Source organism: Halichondria panicea, chromosome 1 (genome assembly GCF_963675165.1).
Source record: "Halichondria panicea chromosome 1, odHalPani1.1, whole genome shotgun sequence".
NCBI lineage: Eukaryota > Metazoa > Porifera > Demospongiae > Suberitida > Halichondriidae > Halichondria > Halichondria panicea.
Window position 1 is genome coordinate 10,198,831 of NC_087377.1, and position 14,889 is coordinate 10,213,719.

A 14,889-nucleotide genomic window follows, 5' to 3' on the forward strand; every position below is an offset into this window, starting at 1 on the left:
CTGCTTCAGCAAAGAAAGTTATTCAATTATGTGACTTTGTACAAAACTTGGTATAATTATACTGCTTAGGTTTCACTATAATATATGTACGTTACATTGTTTTTTTCTTGTGTTTTATCAACCATTATACATACGTGTACTCTAATGTTTCATCACTGCTAATATTTTTATTGATCAGATGATAGTGTAATTGTGAAATGCATGCCATGCATATAGGCACGCTTTGGCATGTAAGGCTAGCACACTAAGGGTGTTGCTTTACATTCATTACGTGCAGTAGAGCACACCACAGCAGTGTCCCTGAACACTCTTGAAATGTGTTAAACAGCACTCTTCATAGGTGTGTTGTGTAGCACCCTAAAGTAGGTAAAACTTAAACAGTCATCCCAACGCCCCAAAAGTGTGTTAATCAACACATCATTTTTAACAGTGAAGTGTGGAAATAAAAGTTGAGAATAGCACGGCAGTATCGATCACCTGGATGAAACCTGAGAAACCAAATGGATATATTTTTGGAGTATCAAGTCGTTTACTACGGTTTCAAACCGAATGTAAAGTTTTATTTACTGACATATTTTCACACAAAACCTTTATTGCATTTGCACTATACAGGTTAAGGTGTCATCTGAAATTAGTGTCATTGATGGTCCACACACAGTTACATTGAAAAATGAAACGAATACATTTGTGGTAATAAGTGGATTGCAGTCAGGACTAACGTACGAGTTTCTGGTACGCATATTTTGTACAGACTTAAACATTGAAATTCGATCAGGAGGCATTGTATGTGTAGTGAATATATAGCTATTATGAGCTGCTTCAACTTTTAACCCATTTAATCTTTTAGGTACGTGCCGGCACGAGTGTTGGATATGGAGCTAATTCTACTGCAGCTCGTGCAGAAATTTTCCCCGGTAAGAATTTACTTTCACAAAGTAGATGTAGGAGTGATATGAAATAATTATGCTGCTGACACACGCACGAGGGTGAGTTGCCTATTTATATAAAACATGAGGATTCTCATATATCACGACGACCCATTACCAATCATGCCTCGAGGCTACGCGACCGTATAATAGTAACGCAGAAGAAACTGTATAATTATGACTTTTATTACACACTTGATAGCGTGATATAAATTCGTTTGAAATTCTCTGTTTTCAAAATTACAGCAGTTACGGCAACCATGCACTTCATCAAACACAACGGTTATTGTTGTTGCTGTACTCGGTTGGGTTTTCCTTGTCATCATTTGATTGTGATTGTTACCGTTTACATTCGTCGTAAGTCTCGTTCTGGAATATATATGATATGGGGTAAGCTATTATAATAGAATCGTGATTTTAGAGTATGTATGATTGATTACAGGAACGGTACGAAGGGAAATGGAATGGAAATTTCTAATATGCAAGCTACTGGTTATACTGAGTGGACTGGTGATAGGGTACATATTCTATGTACTAGTAATAATGCGATTTTATTGTTGCGAATTGATCATCCATCGTAAAGTTCGCAAATGTTTGATGCTCGCAAAACATTCTAGTAATACGGTATTATATAAACTTTACTCAACCACTTGTTATCGCTTACCACTACATTGTAGTTATTACTTTGTCTAACAGTTGAGTGTACTTTCACTATAAAAAATCAATAACTGTTACAATTAACAACCATTCTGATCATCATACAGAAAAACATGACTGCTGACAGCCTACCGTAACGTTACTGTTTTTGTAGCTAGGCGCTATTAGTTAGTATAGATCTACAGTTTACTGTGTTATACTGTTTTAACTTTTACGTATTTATATTTGAATAATTATAGTACTATATAGTTTCTATTGTTGATACTGAAGTTTTTCAATTTTTTGTAATAATTAAGTTTTTATCACGACTTTAATCAATCACACAAGCACCCGAGTGCTTAATACCTTAGGGCTACTTTCGTCAAAAAGTGTTAGAGTGTTGTCATGGAAGAGGTAATTAGTTGGCAGTGTAGTCTGATCGACCCTTATAGATTTATTTCCATACATGCATTGAAATGAATAGCAAAAACAAATTTAAGTTTAAGTTGGATGGGAATTAAAACATAATTTATGGTGGTACCTAACATGTACCGGTAATGTAGGGGGTTCTGTTGACTATAAACCCGGCCCCTGCCATATTGATGGTCAGAGGATTTCGGCCGTACTGTATAGAGGGTAATTTTTGTGGGGTAAAATATTCGTCGTTTTCGTGATTGAAGGTCTGACTACGAACATTTTACCCACGAATGAAGTGACCTTGCCTACCTTTACCTGCAGTGCAAGCTCCACCCACGAAAATATTACTCACAAAATGTCTCAATATTGCTGAACCACGAATATTTTGTCCCCCGAAAATTACCCGCTATACGATATAGGGCCTCGTCAACATTATAGTGTGTATGTATAGTTGGTCGCGATGATGTGAAAAAGGAATATAGTTTGTTTAGCTCAACCTGAATCTTGAAAAGAAATATGTCATGTAAGAGAGTGTGTGTGTGTATGTGTGCATGCATGCATGAGTGTGTGTTGGGGTTGGTTTAATGACCTTCTTTTTTGACCGAGTATTGGGCACAACCCATACCCGTATGTGAGGACTTGCTTTTCTGACCGGAGCATTGGGCAACCATGCCCCTCATAATACTATTCCATTGATTAGAGTAAAAACCGAACCGCCAAGCATCAAAGTGTCAGCTAACGTCTGTATAATGCACATACAAGATTACACACATGACCATGGTACTGGACTAACTACTACGACCACATCTGTGAAGGCATTAGCCTCGGTCCCAGGCCGATTTTTCTTTAATAGAACGAAGTTGAAAAATACGGCCTGGTATTGATTGTATCTGGGCGTGGCAGGAACCGGAAACAAAAGCAGAGATTCTTCACATTTTGTTTCCTGCTTTTTTTCTGTAATACTAAAGGTGTACGTAGAGGCATTTTACTCCTGTAAAAGTTACAGTAATGTAACTCCATGTTATGTTCTCAATTTATAGCTAGCTAGCTAGCTATGGCCGGCATGCAACGCGTTGTCTTGTTTGAAGCAAGATGGCCTCACTCTCATGGCAGAACAGGCCCAGGCTCTCAACCTCCTGTTTGAGGGAAGGGACGTGTTTATCTGGTTCCCAACGGGGTATGGCAAGTCTCTCTGCTATATCAGTTGCTACCCTTTTTAATGGACTACAAGCTAGGTAGGACCAAGGCTCCTCCTGTTGACAAAAGTGTTGTTCTTGTTAATTGTCTCTCCCCTTGTATCTCTCATCATGAGACTCATGATTGACCAGGTCAGGAGTCTAAACAATAGCGGTGTTTCTGCTGCCATCCTCAGTAGCAATAAAGGAATCGACAAAGATTTGGTTGCCACTGCCAAAGAAGTGTCTTCTGGGAAGTATTTCCTGCTGTATACTGCCCCAGAGGCTGTTGTTGAAGACCACTGTTGGAGGATTCATTTTTTGTTGTACCACAGAGTCAATTTGTTTTATGTATTAAAAAACCACGCCCAGATCACGCCCAAGTACAATCATACCAGGCCTAGTAGGTGACCTAGCGTTCAATTGGAGACGGATCGGCCTGGGGTCGAGGCTATGAAGGCATACACATCGGTTTTATTTCGGCGAACTAGGTATATCCACCAAACTGAAGCTGTATTTGTCATTGGTTCTGACTTATAATTGCTCTCAGCTATAATCAATGGAGGCCAATTGATATACTTTGGACGTTGTAATGTTAAAATTGAGTAAACATCAGTTGCTTGCCTATATACATAGAGCTGTTTTTCAATTGAATTGTGTGCCTCTTCACATGGCAACTCTCTCTACACATTGTTGAACGTAGTCGTTCTCTCAGAGCTTATGAGATAATAATTATATAGGTTGATATTAGCCAACTCTTGTAAGACTACAACCTGAATTATAACGTAAAAACTCTTGAGTTTAAAAAGTTTGAGAGCATCTATATAACGGTGCTAGAAAGACTGTAAGGTGCTGCTTGTTTGTAAACAGGGACACGTATACCTTGTAGAAGTCTGTATGTGAGTAATGTGAGAGGCATGGAAACAAGTTTATTAGTCATAAGTAACATCGGCTCTTCAATCATAAAAAGCAAATGTGTACGAAACTACATAATAGGTACAATAGAAAGCAAAATGGAAATTTGAGCAAAAAAAGCAAAGTAAACAGTTTGGTAAAGGCCTAGTAATCGATATTATCTGAATTTCATTGGCATTATGTGCAATATTAACATGAACTTGATCGAAGTGTCAAAACAAGGTAAATTGCTTATGATAACTTAGTACTGATTGTCCGGTAGTTTTCCATTATTTTGATATCAGTTTTAGCATTAAATATAATTATAAAGTACAATACGATCCAAAACTTGTTGCTGGGTTTCTTGACGGAGTATCAATATGTAGGACATTACTTTCAGCATCGAAGTAAACACAATATCTTTAAAAGTGTCCACTTTTCTTTGAAAATTGTTTATAGCATGGTCATTTTCACACATATTAGTGTTTAAGAAGCAATCAAATTCAGTTCGGCGTCCATTAAAGACGAGACAGGGTACCATCGATTTTATCTCACTGAGAGTAAATTCTATATCAACTTTTGATATTGTTGAGTTGTATAACAGGAGTCTTGAAACTGGCTTGATAACAGTCACCGTGGAACCATTCAAAATTAGTGTTTTTAATTCAGGGTGACGGTGAAGGCTATGCAACAATTGATACACTAGCACTTCTGAGTCTTCAAAACACAAGGTTATTTTGAGTATTTCTAATCCTACGTTCTGCTTCAGGCCTTCAGTCAACTGTTTTAGTGATTCAGACGATGCAATGTTCATGTTGAGTATCTTCAGGGATTGGTTATTTGCTAACAATAACAGCAATCCATCTTGGTTAGAGTTAAGCAGGAAGTATGAATCTAGTTTTAAGTATCTCAGTGTTTTTGAAGATACTAATTGAAGAAGAAAACAATTGGTAAAACAGGCTCTTTTCTTTAAAATTTGTTTGAATTCAAAATAATAATGTGATGATCCGAAACACAAACTCAATGACCTTAGTTGTTTGAGCATGCACAAATATCCAGCAGTATGGCAGATGCATTCCAATGATTCTAATGCTTGTTCAATCGGAATTGGGCCGATCTCTAGGTGTAATAGTTCTATCGATGGTGAATCTTTGATAGCAAATGTGAAATCCTTAAATAATTGGATGGTCAATGGGGGCCCATTCATTTGATCCTCTATTGAGCTACCATTTAAATATACCATCCGGAGTGTTTTCTTACAATGTTTTATTAAGGGTATCAGCGACTTCTCTGTTACTTCGCTGTTCAAACCAACACCTTCTAAGTATATGTATTCGAGCTTATCCAAATTTTTGAGTATTAACTTGTTCTCATTCTCTGACGGTCCCCTGTAGAATACCGGCTCTTCCCATACATTGCCTTCCTTACAACCACAAAGGTATCTCAGATCTTTGAAAATGGATGTTTTAAACAAGGTCCACAGTACCTCCGGTAGATGATAAGGATAAGAACCATTGTGCTCATTTAAGTAATATAGTATGAATCTTCTGATTGAAGTTTTACCAAATGATCTCTCAAGATTGTTTACAAATATATCGAAACGAACAAGATCCTGTTGACTTTCTGTAATTATCAAAGAAACAAGTTCCCACAAGCAATCACTTTGTGAAATGAAATAGGTAACTATGTTTATTTTGAAGTTCCCACGACATCTGTACTCCAGCACTTGGTCTTGTATAGATTTAGCCAGTGCAGAACAAGCTAGCTGACTTTGAGCTTCGTGGACAAGATGAATACACAATTCAAATCGTTTTTTGTGCTGTTTTGTTGTTTCATGTATGTTGTGCATTCGTATGTTTTGAGTTGAAAGAAATTCTATTATATTTTGACTTTCCATTTTTATGATTCCAGCAAAGAAGATCAACACCATCCTGAAGCGATCATTCAAAACATTTTCTCTCAAAAATTCTGCTTGTTCTCTTTCTGTAAAGTTTTGTGCAACCCATGTTGCAGCTAGATACTCATGAATTGTTAGGTGAATGAACTGGAAAGTGATCTCTAATCCACTTTTGGTGAAGTTCTTTGTAGCTGTCAAAAGTCCCAACCTTGCTTCTTTCTCCGAAGGTACTTCCTCTTCCTGAAATGCTAGTTTATCCTCCAGCAAGCTTTGATAAGCAATTTGCGATAATTCGTTCTTGTATCTTTCTATATCGGACTTTCGTGTGCAGTGAATATCCTTTAGTCTTTTGAATGTGTTCTTTAGAAACAATGTGAACAGTTCCGTAATCGTAGCTGGTATTGTACAGTTTTCAACTTTATAAATGTAAATTAGAATAGAACAATTGAGAGGTATGTAACAAAATGAAAGAAGATCTTCTCTGTTTTTCAATTCCCCAATCAAATGCAATGCCTTAACTTCATCTTGTATACCAGCTCTAATACATTCTTCCATTTGTTGCTTGTTGAAACCAAGCACTTCGATGTGCCTAGTGAGAGTGCTCATTCTTTGCAGCTTTTCAGAAGCGTAAGGTCGTGAGCAAACAATAGCTGAACATTCTTGGAGGATTATACCTTTATATATGTCGAGAAAAAGCGATTCTTTCTCTCTTTCATGACGGCTTAGCTCATCATAGCCATCAAATAAGAAAATTACATCTGCCCCTCTTGTTTTCTGAACGTGCTTAACTACTGAAGATTCTATATCTGGATCGTCATGATAGAAAAGTTCTTCAATTTTCAAGGCTCTAGCTAACTTTGTCACTCTAAGAGGAACGTACACAAGTAATGGGCAGTCTTTCAGGAGTTCTCCTTTTGCCCAATCATGGCATATCTTTCGACAAAGTGTAGTTTTGCCAACTCCAGGAGCTCCATCGATTAGAATCTTTAATGCTTGTTGACACTTATAACCTTTTTCAAGAGCTTTGTTAATTTCAACTGGTTCCTTTCTCCCTTGTATTTTATCTATCCTTCCTCTTAAAAGATCTCCAGAAATCAAAAACGGATCCCCAGCTCGTTCCGAACGCTCAATCAAGGCCAGATTGATGTAATGCTGCCCCATAGAGGGTGGCCACGGATCGTCTTGCAAAATCGGTTGCTTCAAGTAATGTTCTTTCAAGTGACAAGCATAAACACTAATAGGGCTTGATGGATCAAACAGGTTTTCACCTGCATGTGAGTAAAACGTGGTCAACAAGCATACCACTTCCTATTGGGGCATGCATAGCTGTGGTTGATTACGTAACAAAAAGGTGACGTGTAAAGTGTATGCATGCTTGCAGTCTAATATTTTATGGACGGCCATTTTTGACAGAAATAAATTGATAAATGCGCCATGCCGTTAATTAAAACCCGATTGAAAAAATCTGAACACGTATAGAAAACGAGTTGAGAAAGCCCATTTAGTAAAAATGTATAGGAAACGTGTCTAGTTTATAATAATTATAATATAACTTTATAGTAAACAGTCATGCACATTGAGTTTAGTAAACACGTCTATATTTGTTGATTAACCTTATACACATTGCATTTGAGGCCAGGTAGGTTAAAAGGCAAGGGTAAAATCAGAGGTCAAAATGACAGCTGGCACTGATTGGACTGAAGGGTCCAAAACGGACCAAAATTTAAGGCAAAAATTACAGAGATTACAACAAGATTCTGAGACTCTACAAGATTCTAGCAAATATTTGGCCAGGCTCATAAGCTATGCACGTACTGCCAGCTGGCACTGATTTAATCCTTGTCCCGGCTTTAATTGCACCTGGTATTCTAATTATCGACTACACGTGCTTCCTATAAGCTCATTTGCTAGGCTAAATGCGCTTTGCCTATACATGTGTTCTCGTAAGTGCTCTCCCATTTGTCTTATACCTGTTCTCTATACGTATCTTTTTATTCTTAATCTGTACTACCAAGAGTAGATAAGAGTAAGAGTGTTGAACTGCTGTAGTAATCGTGGAGCCGCATTTGCCTTGACATGTGTCATCACTGTCGTCACTATATACATATTCAATTAATGAGTGCTGTTAAGTAAACTGTGGTCTGTGGTTTGTAGCACTGAACTGTACAATCACAGCATGTGCAGTTTCTGGGAAGTGTTGCTAACATAACAAATTAGTACTGATTTACTATCCGGTGATGCCGCAGGAGCAGTACTACATAATTATCTACCCATTTTTTTCACATAATGGCCCCATGCATATATTGTATAGATTGTTTCACCCTAAATTACAACAACAGTTTCATAGCTTCAAGAATGTGTAAGTACTTCTTCGCTAATTGAAATACTCACCGTTGGATAGTTTTGTGTATGTCTCATCCATAGTCTGTAATAAATCACTGTACAGTACTTCATTCTGTTGAAGTATGTCCTTGAATTCTTTATATCGATAAGGATACTGCTTAACAACTCCCAGGATACTTTGGTAGAGACTTTTACCTTTAAGTTGATTGGTGTTCTTTACTTCGTTTATTTCTACAAGTGTTTCGTCAGAGATGAATCCTTTCGCCAGGAGAGCAGTAGCCATCGCTCGAGGGTCTTGTGATAAGCCGTGTACTATCTTCTCAGAACAGCACACCATTGTTTGATGGGCATATACACACTCTGCAAGAAAGAGATTCATTTAAGTTAAAGTATGCACATAAGTATTATTAGTAACATTTACTTACCCTCTGTTTCAGGTCCTGGGTTAGTTTCAACATCTCCAGCAAGAAGCAGAAGCATGGGCAAAACTATTATTGCTATAGAAACTATACCAAGATGCCATGTTATTGTTTCGTTGTGATCATGAATCAATACAGGGACACAAACATGCTTTACATCACTACATTTACGTGTAGTATCAGTGATTGAAATATCCAATGCCACCAATACAGAAATGATTGTCATATAAAGCGTGTTTAGAAGTGAAAGCTCAGACCATACATTCATCAACAACAAACTAATCAAAAATGAAATCACCATGATGATTATAGTAGTCAGAAATACCCGATCGCTCTGGGGCCAATCGCACTTGTACATTCGTTTGCCAGGACAAGTTTCAACTTTTCCGGCTCGTACATTGTTGAGTCCAGTTCGTACCCTCCACTCTTCAGCACTAATGGGCATTGCGTGACAGACAAATGCTATCTTTATAGCCTTGTATCTATTGTTTATCTGACCTACATGAAGTAGCCTAATGGGTGTGGTAACAGTTATAAGGTTTTGTCAGCTCATGTCTGCATGTGGCTAGTGCATGATGTGGTTGAGTGCAACATCTGTTTCCCTAAATACTTAGTCCGGTCTCGCAGCCTGTCCCTTGGTCTCAAGTAGAAATGTGTGTGTGCACAATAAGCAATAATTATGTAGATCACTAGCCTAGTAAACAACATGTTGAAATATTCTTCGATATTGTACCATGGAAATTGCACAACAGCAAATCAGAAAATTGTTGCGTGATCGATTTTTTAGTTGGCGAGATGTCATATGTATACGTACCATGCACCGCCTGATTTATTTTTGTTCAGTGATGCATTAAGTAGCTATAGGAGGACCATGCAGTACATACAAGTAATGATTTATTTTTTAAGTGATTGTTTAAATACTTCATACTACTAGCTATCATGACTACGAAGCCCCCCCCCACAATTTACCATACCGTAATTATTGGTTATGTAATAAAAGTCAGCTTACCTTGCCAACCTCAGAGCCGCCCCTATATACTTTTCTAAAGTTGTCTACACCCTTGAGGACTCCATTTCCCCCTACCATTATGCATGACTGCGGCTCCGTCTATATAGTATTACTATAATTATACTACACAGCCATTTCACTTACCGAGCATCAAACATTTGCGAACTTTGCGAGGGTTGATCAATTCGCAACAATTAAATCTGCAAAACCTAAATTATTACTAGTAAATACACATGATCCTTTCCAACGCAATAGTTAGATCCCAAAGGGTCAAATTTTCTGCTGATTTGGCTCATTCACAACCGCAAAATATTCTAGTAATACGGTATTAACTACTTATACCTATAATGGAATCATTGGGGTATTCTACATTTTGGCAAAACTAATGGTAAATAGATTGCATGCCTGCACCAAGAGTTGGTAGATTTTATGCAGCCTATTATTCTTTTTAGCTATTATTTCCACATTATTCCATTATTCCTCCAAAGCACAACATAGATCACATTCACATCCCATGTTCTTGCACAAGTAATCAATAAATAAATTAATGGCCACATGACTCAGTATACTTCCATGCCTATACAGATGTATACTCAGTCTGACTCAACTGACCCGTATTTCAAAAACCTGCCGTAATTTTTATAAACCATTATGCCAGCATACTGAATCTCACCAAAATTATGCCAGCATAATCTACCAACACCTATCACGGGCTATCAGGTGGCTATTATAGTTATGAGTGAACCTAAAGCAGCATTGCTTGGATTAGATTGTATAAGGTATAGATACCTGTATTATGAGACAGGGGGTATTATGGGTCACTTTGATAAAATGCTTCCAAAGTTTCAATATATTCTTTAAATTTTTAACAAATAACCTGATTTTTATAATCACCATACATTGTATCTTAATTGTATTATAGCGTAAATTTTACATTTTTCCAACAATTATCTCCAGAGAATTTATAATTAAGCTTAGGTGACTCATTATACCAACATTTACCTTAAACTGTTGAGAATGCATGGTTGTGGTCAATTAGTGCTTAATTTGATTAATTGATTATTAATAATTTATACTTTCTACGGTAGTTCATGCTTGTAGTTACAAGCCTCTACACCTCTTTTTTTAGTGACCCATAATACCATCATTCCCCAAAATTTGCATTTAGTACATCGTTACAATTAAATTACGATTTAAGTGACATAATTTAAAGATAACCTGATTTTCATAATCACCATATCTTAATTGTATTATAGCGAAAATTTTACATTTTTTCAACGATTATCTCCAGAGAAATTTATAATTAAGCTTAGGTGACTCATTATACCAACATTTACCTTATACACGTACATTGTTTATTACAATCCTAATACCAGTGCGTGCAACTTGTTTTGTAGGCAGATTTACAAATGTCTGCATGCATGAGACTGGAAACATTTCAATTATTGGAGATGCATGCCCTTCCTCTAACAAAAAATCCATGTGAGTCGCCACATTATTTTGTATGAGACAATTAACCTAATTTGTAATTTGCAACCTCCTATGACGGTTAGACCTGCAATACAACAGAACACAAAATTTAATTAGGATCATGTCATTCTGAGTACACTCATCAATATAATTATCTTGTTATAATTTATAAGAAACTGGGACATGTGCAGATCGAGTTTCCATATAATTATCAGTATAATGTTATAACCCATAAAACTCTGCGTTGGGTATATATAATTATAGTTCAACTTCCTTCATTGGGGACGCTTGCATGCAGGCACAAAGGGACAAAGGTCAACACAACTGCTGTCATGCAAGCTTATTCTTTACTTTGTTTTACTGACCCTCCTCTTAGCTACTATGCAGATTGGAAGATATACATAATCCCATTTATTGTAAGTGCATGTCCTTAAACGTCAACTGGTTCAGTCTATCAGTTACCTACGGTGGTGGCAATATTGATCTTATATGTACACATCTAGGTAGGGAGATCATTTCAAGTCTAATCCTCATGTACCTATATTCCCAGATCCCAGCAGGGAGGGGGGAATTATAGAAACAGGTTTTGCATGGCACTTTTAGATTCTATTGAGGCTATTTAAAGTTATGGTTAAAGATTAGAGGCAGTGCAAAGATCTATATACAACATTTGCTAACTGCAAAGTTTAAAGGTCACGAACTACCAACTGCCAACTCCCAACTGCGAACTACCAACTACCAACTACCAACTGCCAACTGCCAACTCCCAACTGCGAACTACCAAATACCAACTCCCAACTGCCAACTCCCAACTGCATGCGAACTACCAACTGCCAACTGCCAACTGCCAACTACCAACTGGAGTAGCACTCAGGGCCACCGTAGTTACCTCACTTAGGCCACAACAAGAGGTAGTTCTGTTTCTGGTCAGGTTGCTTGCCTGATTACGTGAGGCCAAGAGGGACAACAGCAACTGAGCCACGCATATTTGCAGTGTCATCACTTTTTATTTTTCACAGTTTGTCTTTAAAAACAGTTTACAACACAATAATAACATCTAAATAACATACAGGAAGAGGTATTTTAGGCTTTGGCAACCAGAACATTGAACTGAGAATTGTCTCTATATCAAACACCTATATAATTATGTCATTGCACTAGCTTGAGCCATTGTACGTGCTCGCTCTGTATCAAAGCAAAAAAGCAAAATGAGACCACATAATTATTGTGTTAGCATAATAACATCTTTCATTGCAAAATACAAGATAGTATATATATTAATACAAGATACAAGCACTAGCTTACTGAATATTGAAGTGCTGTACATGTAATTATTGCAACACCCACTCAACCTAAAGTGAGTGGGTGTGGTTTGCGCATGCGCATTAGGTGTGTTGCTGAAAAAACAGCCCAGTGAAATATTGAGCGGCGGATGGACCAGAAACAGAACTACCTCTTGTTGTGGCCTTAAGTCAATTTTTTACACTCTGTTCATTCATAGATACACTCTCATGGTCACTGTAAAGCAAATATTATACTATTATTATAACGACATTTACCTAGTACAACAGCACAGGTTAGTTGGGCGGAGCCCGACCGTCCCTGACGGGAGGTCGGGGGATACGCTTATATACGATTTGTACTTGTATTATGTAATACTGCTTGGAGCATCATGAATATAATCATTTTAAGTGGGTGTTAAACGCAATATGCACCGCACTGCAACACACTGGCTGGCACTGAAAACAACATGACTTTGCTACTAAATTAAAAGAGCAAGAATGGCCCAAGTGCTACAATGTTTTGGATGTGGGGATGAGCTATCAAGGCCTGGTAACAGGAGAGCTCTTGATGGTCCAGCTGGAAAGGAAGTGTTGGACCTGTGGACAATGCTACTGGAGAATGAGGAAGAACAGATGTGTGCTGATGTCGACATTAACAGTATTGTAAATGGCAGTGATAAAAACAGATTGCCCAAAATGTGCAGGAAATGTTTCGGTAGATATAGCAGCTTTCTTGAAGCACAGGTAATAATGAAAATAAAATGTGTAATTAGCTGAAAGAAGTAACTAAGTCTTAGGTCACACTGTCCACATAAACATGACTTAGAACAAATATCACAGCACAAGCAATTGAAACCGAGATCAACATGTTTGTAATTGTCAATATTTCGGAAAAGACTATCCCTTCTACAATCTGTAGTGTTGAAGTTTGAAGCATATTCTTTAATCTCATTATTAACTTGATGGTAAATTCTTGCCTTTAAAAGGGTTACACGTGATGGTTTACCATCTCGACCTGCTCTACCAGTCTCTTGTACATAGCTACTGATATCGTCTGACAGGCCAACATGAATGATTTACCGAATGTTGGGACAATCAACACCCATACCAAATGCCATAGTAGCTACAACAATGCGAAGATTGCCATCACCCTTAAATAAACGAATGATTTCAGATTTATGGGCTGGATCAGTGACACTTGTAAACATGTCCACGAGGTGAAATTCAGGAAGATCAGGTGCATCATCAGGATTTGTGAATGCAGCTCCAAGGTAATCCTTAAAGAAGAGGTACATGTCACCACACACTCCAAAAGAACGTCCATATATGATTGTTTTGGGAAACTTGTTTCTCTCGATTACCAATTTCTGGGCCAAGTTTTGGAATGTCTCTGGTATACTTTTGAACAATCCAACAGCATAAATCAAATTTGGGATTACTGGGACTCTCGTAATGACAAATGGGTTTCTTAGGCCAACAATACGAGAAATGAATGAAATGTCACTTCGGGTAGCTGTTGCTGTTAGCGCCATCACATGAACTGATGTTGAAATGAGGCTGCGCACTTCTCTAATTCTCAACAGCATTTGCCTGAAAGTCTCACCCCTGCAATAATATTATTGGTACACATGTTAATAAAAAACAATGAGTCAAATACATACCATTTCTTCACACAATGAACTTCATCGATTATCAAAGCCTTGAGTCTATTAGCATACACATCTCCCCCCAGAAGTCTTCTCCAATGCTTCTTGCTGATGATCATTTCAGGTGTAAAGAATACTAGCTGATACTTTCCATGGAAGATCGCATCCATTGTAGCTGCATCAGACATCTCGCCCGAGACATATGTGCTAGATGCCTTTAGAACAATAGATGGCTACCTATATATAGAATAAAAGCATCCAGCTTAGAATGATGTAGTTACGTGTAAACAGCTCATATTCCCATGTACGTATAATTATATGTATGTTCTATCTAGCCTTACATACCTGATCATGAATGATGGCCAGCAGAGGAGTGACTACTTACTACAATAGAATAACCTTTCTCCTTCTCCAATATTTTGTCAAATGCTGCAGGCAAACAAGCATAGCAAAGGCTCTTTCCAAATCCAGTAGGCAATACAGCAAGACATCTCTGCCTCTCAGAAAAGAAGTGACTACTTCCAAGCTCGTTAGCAGCTTCTGTGACAGCTTGTGTAACTTTCTCCATTTTGCTCATGGCAGCTCCGCCCAGCTGCACACCCACCTAGCTAAGTGGGTGTTAACCAACCACTTGCAATACTGCAATCTGATTGGGCTGCACTCCTCAGTGCAGCAGTACAAATCCTATATAAGCGTGTCACCCGGCCACCCGTTGGGAACGGGTGCCGGGCTCCGCCCAGCTAAGCACAGGTAGAGTGTAGGCAGCAGGTAAAG

At 37.9% G+C, this 14,889-nt stretch overlaps 1 protein-coding gene and 2 long non-coding RNA genes across 3 annotated transcripts; 1 reads left to right on the forward strand and 2 right to left on the reverse strand.

Annotated features, from left to right (window-relative positions):
• Nucleotides 1-432: 432 nt before the first annotated feature.
• On the forward strand, nucleotides 433-1,169 carry LOC135345349 (uncharacterized). The gene is made up of 3 exons (XR_010397721.1): nucleotides 433-551; nucleotides 613-732; nucleotides 848-1,169. It is a non-coding gene; the product is annotated as an uncharacterized LOC135345349 (long non-coding RNA).
• A 2,928-nt stretch (nucleotides 1,170-4,097) lies between these two features.
• Nucleotides 4,098-9,325, reverse strand: LOC135345138 (uncharacterized). The gene is made up of 3 exons (XM_064542499.1): nucleotides 8,714-9,325; nucleotides 8,337-8,648; nucleotides 4,098-7,213 (listed from the first exon to the last, which is right to left on the reverse strand). The coding sequence occupies exons 1-3, from the start codon at nucleotides 9,150-9,152 to the stop codon at nucleotides 4,362-4,364; spliced, it is 3,603 nt and encodes a 1,200-aa protein (XP_064398569.1). The 5' UTR covers nucleotides 9,153-9,325; the 3' UTR covers nucleotides 4,098-4,361.
• A 3,805-nt stretch (nucleotides 9,326-13,130) lies between these two features.
• On the reverse strand, nucleotides 13,131-14,859 carry LOC135345305 (uncharacterized). The gene is made up of 3 exons (XR_010397676.1): nucleotides 14,461-14,859; nucleotides 14,131-14,352; nucleotides 13,131-14,074 (listed from the first exon to the last, which is right to left on the reverse strand). It is a non-coding gene; the product is annotated as an uncharacterized LOC135345305 (long non-coding RNA).
• Nucleotides 14,860-14,889: the final 30 nt, after the last annotated feature.